Consider the following 7,500-nt stretch of genomic DNA (forward strand, 5'->3'; position numbering starts at 1 on the left):
ATCATCACACCCAAGGTATAGTGCTGGAGTATGTAAAGACGTGTGTGTGTGTGTGTGTGCAGGTGTGTGTCCCGGGGCAACAGTTCCGCAGTGTGTGTGAGGAGCTGAGCTCGGCTCTGTGCAGGGAACAGCAAGCGCAGACTCTCCTGCATGAACAGGCCACACAGCTGCAAGAGCTTGGTATTACCATGGAAACACACACCTCAGAACAACTGGAAAAAGACCACACACTCGCTCAGGCTGTACAGGTACACACACACACACTAACAAAGTGCTGAGCAGTTCTCACCAATTAACCAGGTGCTATAGTGCACACACATGTTGTACCTCTGTGTGTTTAGAGTCTGTCTGATGCAAAGTCGGAGCTTAAGAGGAAAGAACAATCTCTGCGGTTGCTAGAGAAACGGCTGAGCCAATCACAAAACGAGAAACAGGAGCTACAGCAGAGCATCAGAAGAGCGGAAAACACTCTGCGCATGGCAGCTAGGTAACACACACACACACACACACACACACACACACACACACACACACACACACACACACAGCTGTGACCATTTCAGATTTTAGTTGTTGTTGTGCTGTTCATCTAAAAGCTCTGTGTGTGTGTGTGCGTGTGTGCGTGCGTGTGTGTGTGTGTGTGTGTGTGTGGGTGCGCTCCAGGAGTAAAGAGTGTTCATTGAACTACATGATGTCAGTGGAGTGTAGACTGCGAGAGGTCAGTACTGTTCACATCAGTCAAACAAAGACATTTAAATATCTCTGTATTATTATTGTTGTTATTGTTTACAGCTGAATGTAAGAGTTTGTGTCTCTGTACTTGTGTGTGTGTGTGTGTGTGGGGGGGGGTAATGAAAACGTTTATCACCCTTTTTAAGAATTCCTAATAAAACTAACCTGTTTGTCCAACACTACTCTTTACTCTGACCTCCTGTCATGTCCTGCCTTCTTTAAGCTTTTCCTCTAATCTATGTATGGAGATGAAGGTCACGGCACCATGGAACCTTTCATCTTCTTGTCTTTAAACTTCCTGGTCTTTCTCTCCTTGTGAGAGTCTTTAGTGTGCCCGTGTTTCTGGGCCATTCCCCGGTTGGTCCTGGTGTCCATTACACTTCAACATCTATTGCTTTCCAGCTCTAAGAAGGTTTGTTGAGGTCTTGGGGTCTGACAGCTAAGCATCTGATCCCAGTGTTTCTTGTTGCTCTCAGCAATGTGCTGAAGCTCTGCGTCCCTGAGGTCCATCACACCTGAGGTCCATCACACCTGAGGTCCATCACACCTGATGCCACTCGTCACACAATGAGAGCGATCGTTATTCTGTAAAGCTCAGATTCCTTATTTTACATTCATTCATTCACTCATCTTCTACCGCTTATCCGAACTACCTCGGGTCACGGGGAGCCTGTGCCTATCTCAGGCGTCATCGGGCATCAAGGCAGGATACACCCTGGACGGAGTGCCAACCCATCGCAGGGCACACACACACACACACACACACTCTCATTCACTCACACAATCACACACTAGGGACAATTTTCCAGAGATGCCAATCAACCTACCATGCATGTCTTTGGACCGGGGGAGGAAACCGGAGTACCCGGAGGAAACCCCCGAGGCACGGGGAGAACATGCAAACTCCACACACACAAGGTGGAGGTGGGAATCGAACCCCCAACCCTGGAGGTGTGAGGTGAACGTGTTAACCACTAAGACACTGTGACCCCCCATTTTACATATTTAAGGTGAATAATTAGACGGTTTGGGGATACAAACTTTTGAGCTTAATGATAAATGTGTTCGACTCGTTGAGGCCACAATGAAATTCACACACTATAAGTGTGACAGCACTGAGTACAAAAGTAAGTGCACCCTCACATTTATGTAAATACTTTATTATATCATTTCATGTGACTGAAGAAATGACACTGTGGTGTTACATGAAAAGATATAATAATATTTGTGTACTTACTTCTCTCAGATAATGTATATTAAACATTGTGTGTGTGTGTGTAACAAACAGCTGAAGGATCGCCTCCTCCTTTCTCACTCCACTTCCTTACCAGACAGCTTCACCCTGCAGTTACCCACAACGGAGCTGGACAGTGGAGCAGCAGAAATGAAGGCATGTCAGGTGTGAGAGTGTGTTATTGCTTCACTTCCTGTTCCCGTAGCACCGCTTTAGTTACTCTATTCATCACAGTTATGTATGGTGTGTGTGTGTGTGTGTGTGTGTGTGTGTGTGTGTGTGTGTAGTCTCTGGTGCACAGTTTTACAGAAGTGTATGAGTTCGTGTGCAGTAAGATGGTGTCTCTGGAGAGAGAGATCTCCTCGTATCAGGCACATGTGACTGCTCTGAAAGCCGAGTTACACGACGCCTGTGTACGAGAGAACCAGTGCTGTGTGAGTGTATCATCATCATCATCATCATCAGTGTCTCAGAGCCTGTGTGAGACGACATGAATCATTAAAATCGTCATGAAATAAACTGAATTGTATTGTAATAATGAGAGAATCACCTCAGGCTGTAGAGGAGGAGACTCCAGTGTCTGTAATGTGTGTGTGTGTGTGTCATCAGCTTATGGCGTGTGCCGACACACCGGTTCCTTCTTCTGAAGCCGAGGGGAACTGGGGGACACTGGCTCCCTCAGACATGGATGTTGCAGTGAAAGATGTCCCCAGAAACACGCACACACTCCTAAACAAGTCCAGAGTTCCACTGAAGAAGGGCAGAAGTGTGAAAAAAGCCTCCAAAATCTCCACAAGTGTCAAAAGTGCCTCAAAAGCATCAACATAAAAAACCTTAAACATTGGAATGAATTTTGTACTTTAGTTTTTTAGAAAATAAGATTTTCATAGTCATGTTACTGCTACACTTAGTGAGGTGAAGACGCTCAAACACACAGGATGTTCAGGATGTTCAGGAAGAAAGATCAATAAACATGAAATACTGCATTTTAAATTATTAAAGTTTCTTCTGTTATTCATCAAGATATCAAAGGATCTCTGCATTTTAACACAGTGACTGCAGATGTTTTCTCCATGAGGCAGAGACTCACAGGATCTGGACTGAATAAAGACTCACTGGTGTTTCTCCTGCTCCTGTGTGTGTGTGTGTGTGTGTCCACCATAGCCTCAGGTTCCTGTTCTTACTGACTGAAGAGGAACCTGCTGTGGTCTCGTTCACCTCAAGGTTGGATGTGGTGTGTGTTCCTGTAACTGTATAAGTTACTGTAGACTTCCTGTCAGCTCATTCTCCTGATCTCACTGTCGGCCCACAGAGCCCACTGTCACTGGACTACTCTGTTTATCCACACTGTTCTGTGTAGAGACGTAATGTGTGAAAATCCCAGCAGGAGATCAGCAGCTTCTGAAATACTCAAACCAACTCATCTTTAAAGTGACGTGACATACAGCTAAGTACAGTGACCCGTACTCAGAATTTGTTCTCTGCATTTAACCCATCCAAAGTACACACACACACACCGTGAACACACACACAGTGAACACACACCCGGAGCAGTAGGCAGCCATTTATGCTACGGCGCCCGGGGCACCTCAGTTGTGTTATTGCCCGAGACTCGAACCCACAACCTTAGGGTTAGGAGTCAGAATCTCTAACCATTAGGTCACGACTTCCCTGGTTTTCGCACATAGTACGGTGCCCCAGGAGCAGGTGAGGTTAAGGACCTTGCTCAAGGACCCAACGTTGATGTCTCAGCAGGTTCTGGACTCGACCCCGACCTTCTGATCAAGATCCCAGCACCTTCGCCACTGGACCATCACATCCTCATTGTAGAACCTTCCACAGCACAGACGAGGATCAAATCTGTTCCCTCGTCAAGCTCCATTTCATTTATTACACATTATTAATGATGTGTTTTTTAAACTCCTCTAAAAACAGTTAAGAACAGAGACACATGGCACATTCACAACAAACCTAAACACACGATTCTAAGCAAAGACATTTATTATATTTTACATGGAAAAAAAAAAACTTTCAACAGGAATGGAATGTTTGAGGGGCGGAGCCTCTTCCTGAAGGATGTGTGTGTTCGTCACACAGCGATCTTTGTGTTGCGGAAGCTGGAATTGTCCCTGTGACAGAAAAAAACAACCAGATCAGAGCCAAAAATATAGTGTGTGTGTGTGTGTGTGTGTGTGTGTGAAAACATACTTGAGGCTGTCGTTGTGTGTTTTGTACTCCATGATGGTGTTAGGAGGGAGGTTCAGGACTCGGCGCAGTGTGTCTCTGATGCGTGATGTCGTTACCTGATCACTCGCTGTTTTATTCCAGATGGACAAGATGTCCTCCTACACACACACACACACACACACACACACAACTGCTCTAGCCTTGTGTAACATTTTAAACTTTAAAAATGGAAAGTTCGGTCTCACACTGATTGGACTTTTAAGTGTCTCTTAATTGTAATTAATAAAACAAACATAAAATAAATAAATTAAAACAATCTAACAAAGCTTTATTACACAAAACTGCAAATATAAAGTGTGACATGAATTTATGACTGAATGAAAACATCAGGCTCAGATGTCAAAGCTGTCTATAACAAAACGGTCACAAAACACAATCCACTCATCAACCTACAACATACTGATGTGTACAAAAGTGCACCTGTAATTTATAATAAAAATGCTGAGCAGAACCAGTCACTAATCCTAAAGATTACTAAATCATTATAAGCGTTGTGCAGCATTTCAGCTCTAACCTGAAAGCGTATGGAGACGACGACACCACACACCTCCTCCCCCACCATGAACTGCTCTCCCAGCATCGCTAAGATGATGTTCTCCCAGAACCTCGACGCCAAACCCTTGCGCAATCGAATAATCCACTTCCCTCCGTTCTTATTGGCTTCATCCTGAAACACATAAACCCAGACACATTACACACACACAAATCACACAAACACACACACACACACACACACACTCCCAACATAACACACACCTCCCACATAGGTTTGATTCCCTCTTTGAATAAGTGGAAATCGCTGTGACCCGTCAGATCTCCAGGACGAACCAGATGACTGTAGAACTTCCAGAACTGTTCCACCTGTGGCACGCACGCGCACACACACACAGCTAAATTACAGCTAAAGAAATACAGTTATCCCTTAATAATCATCACACACACTAATAAACACACTAACCGATGCGACTGTGCCGATCTGTCGGATGTTCTGTTCATAGCTCTGTGTGTTTGCGGGTCTGCTGGGGGTCCGGCGTGAGTACCAGAATGTGTAGTTATACTGCAGAGGGTGTTCACCTGGAGCTGGGGTTACTGTCTACACACACACGTACACACGCACACAATCACACACACACATATACACACACATGCATACACACACACCAACACATACAGAAACAAATACACACACACACACACACACATATATATATATATATATATATATACACACACACACACACATGCATACACACACCAACACATACAGAAACAAACACACACACATATATACACACACACACACACACACACACACATGCATACACACACCAACACATACAGAAACAAACACACACACACACATATATACACACATATATACACACACACACACACACACACACACACAAGAGTATGAAGAACCATGAGCTCTTAATCATATGAGAATGAGAAACAGAGAGAAAATGAATGACAGATGAATCAATTGAGGGTTCCGAGTAAATTTGGAATCGACTCTCAGTTTGATTCTTTACAAAACTCAACTCGAGCTTAATGTATTTGCTGACGCAGATTTGTCCTGATTTCTGATTGGTCGCCTTACTGAAGCCACCAGTTAATGTTAATAAAGGTATAAAATGTTTACCTTCCTCCTGTTATTATTATTATTATTTACACTTTCCGAGTCGGTTACATTCCTCTTGTCCTCCGTTTCTTCCTCTTTCACACTGTAGAAACAAACAAAGTGTGTAACAGAAATAATAATGTAAATAAAGCACATTTCTGGTGTGTGTTAGCACAGAATTAGCATAAAGGCTAACTCACTTCTCAAACTGATTCATTCTGTTCACTTCACAACTTCTCTCATTAAATGTACAATGATATGGCAGATTTTTACCCACTGAACATAAAACAGGAAAACATTCAGTTTTTGAGACGTTTTAAAATATAGTGAACAAAAAACAACAACATGCTAATCAGCTAACAATGGCATTTACTGAATGTGTCAGTGCGCATGCGCAAACCTCACGCGGTACGCAGTTGACGTACAGAAACTCAAGAGGACAAAAATGTCGCGTTGTAATAAACTCGATTTTTGTTTTGAATTCTTTGCTTTACACTTTGCTTTGACTTTTCGTTAGAATATCTATCTATCTATCTATCTATCTATCTATCTATCTATCTATCTATCTATCTATCTATCTATCTATCAGCATATTTATTAATTATACATGTTGTTTTAAGGCGACAGGTTGTGTTTTCCTCCTAGTGCCAGCAGATGGCGCTGTGTGAATGAGAAATAGTTTGTAAATAAAAAAATAGATTCAGGTTTCTGTAAAGTTGTTTTCTAATAAACTTCATCATTAAACGCACCTAATAATGCATCAACTGTATTTAAATTGAGATCAGATGTAGATTAAATGAGATTAGAGGACTAAACTTTTCAGACATTTGATGCTTCATTTGTTCTCTAAATGCTGATTTATTCAGTGTGTATAAACATAAATATGTGGAGATGAACATGATCTTATTTGTATGTAAACACTAACAGTAATAATCACATGACTGATGTACCATGTGCACAGACAGTAAGTTTCTAAGCCCCGCCCCCTGTCACATCTCCCTGTCACACATCAGACACCATTCAGCTGTCAGTACACAGTAAAGTAACACTAAAGTAAATACTGTTTAACTGAAACATTTAATGACTTTAGAATCATTTGCTAATGACTTTACTCACACACTGGTGTACAGTGAAGTGACGGAGCTACGTCAGTGTGTGTGTGTGTGTGTGTGTGTGTGTGTGTGTGTGTGTGTGTGTGTGTCTGTTTTTTCTGTCTCTCTAAGATTCATTTGGGTGAGGAGTCAGAAAAACAAACTCTTATTCATGTGAATAAACCAAGTGTCAGAACAGCTGAGAAAACAGAGAACATCTATACATTTTAGTGCCTTGTTCTAGTGCACACTCAGTCCTCCTCTCATCTTGTCAACTGTTCTGTGTTTGGCATGTTTAAATTATATTTACAGAAAGGCGAATACACACACACACACACACACACACACACATACACACACACAGACACACACAGACACACACATACACACAGAGACACACACATACACACAGAGACACACACATACACACACAGACAGACAATTGCTAATATAAAATGAAAATTTTAGCCTTTTAATTAAGTGACTACAGTATTTATTATGCAACTGATGTATGTTTATATATGGTGTGTGTATGTATGTGTATGTCTGTGTGTGTATGTGTGTGTATGTGTGTG

General features: G+C 42.4%; 2 protein-coding genes across 2 annotated transcripts in view; one reads left to right on the top strand and one right to left on the bottom strand.

The window, feature by feature from the left end:
* Positions 1–2,959, top strand: part of LOC132862157 (coiled-coil domain-containing protein 171-like) — a 14,621-nt gene extending 11,662 nt beyond the window's left edge. The window contains exons 19-24 of the mRNA XM_060894043.1: positions 63–248; positions 342–487; positions 664–718; positions 2,021–2,131; positions 2,254–2,400; positions 2,576–2,959. Of these exons, the coding sequence (XP_060750026.1) occupies positions 63–248; positions 342–487; positions 664–718; positions 2,021–2,131; positions 2,254–2,400; positions 2,576–2,794 (864 nt within the window). The 3' untranslated portion in view covers positions 2,795–2,959. The remainder of the gene's footprint in view (positions 1–62; positions 249–341; positions 488–663; positions 719–2,020; positions 2,132–2,253; positions 2,401–2,575) is intronic.
* A 990-nt stretch (positions 2,960–3,949) lies between these two features.
* Positions 3,950–6,226, bottom strand: eif4e2rs1 (eukaryotic translation initiation factor 4E family member 2 related sequence 1). The gene is made up of 7 exons (XM_060894044.1): positions 6,035–6,226; positions 5,856–5,937; positions 5,172–5,306; positions 4,970–5,074; positions 4,728–4,880; positions 4,175–4,311; positions 3,950–4,095 (listed from the first exon to the last, which is right to left on the bottom strand). The coding sequence occupies exons 1-7, from the start codon at positions 6,049–6,051 to the stop codon at positions 4,056–4,058; spliced, it is 669 nt and encodes a 222-aa protein (XP_060750027.1). The 5' UTR covers positions 6,052–6,226; the 3' UTR covers positions 3,950–4,055.
* Between the last annotated feature and the right edge of the window lie 1,274 nt (positions 6,227–7,500).

The sequence above is a fragment of the Tachysurus vachellii genome, chromosome 19 (genome assembly GCF_030014155.1).
Source record: "Tachysurus vachellii isolate PV-2020 chromosome 19, HZAU_Pvac_v1, whole genome shotgun sequence".
Classification (NCBI taxonomy): domain Eukaryota; kingdom Metazoa; phylum Chordata; class Actinopteri; order Siluriformes; family Bagridae; genus Tachysurus; species Tachysurus vachellii.

Coding starts and splice junctions, on each gene's coding strand:
- eif4e2rs1 (XM_060894044.1), bottom strand. Junction 5,075..5,171: donor AGATCGGCACAGTCGCATCG/GTTAGTGTGTTT, acceptor TGCGTGCCACAG/GTGGAACAGTTCTGGAAGTT. Junction 4,881..4,969: donor GAATCAAACCTATGTGGGAG/GTGTGTGTTATG, acceptor TATGTGTTTCAG/GATGAAGCCAATAAGAACGG.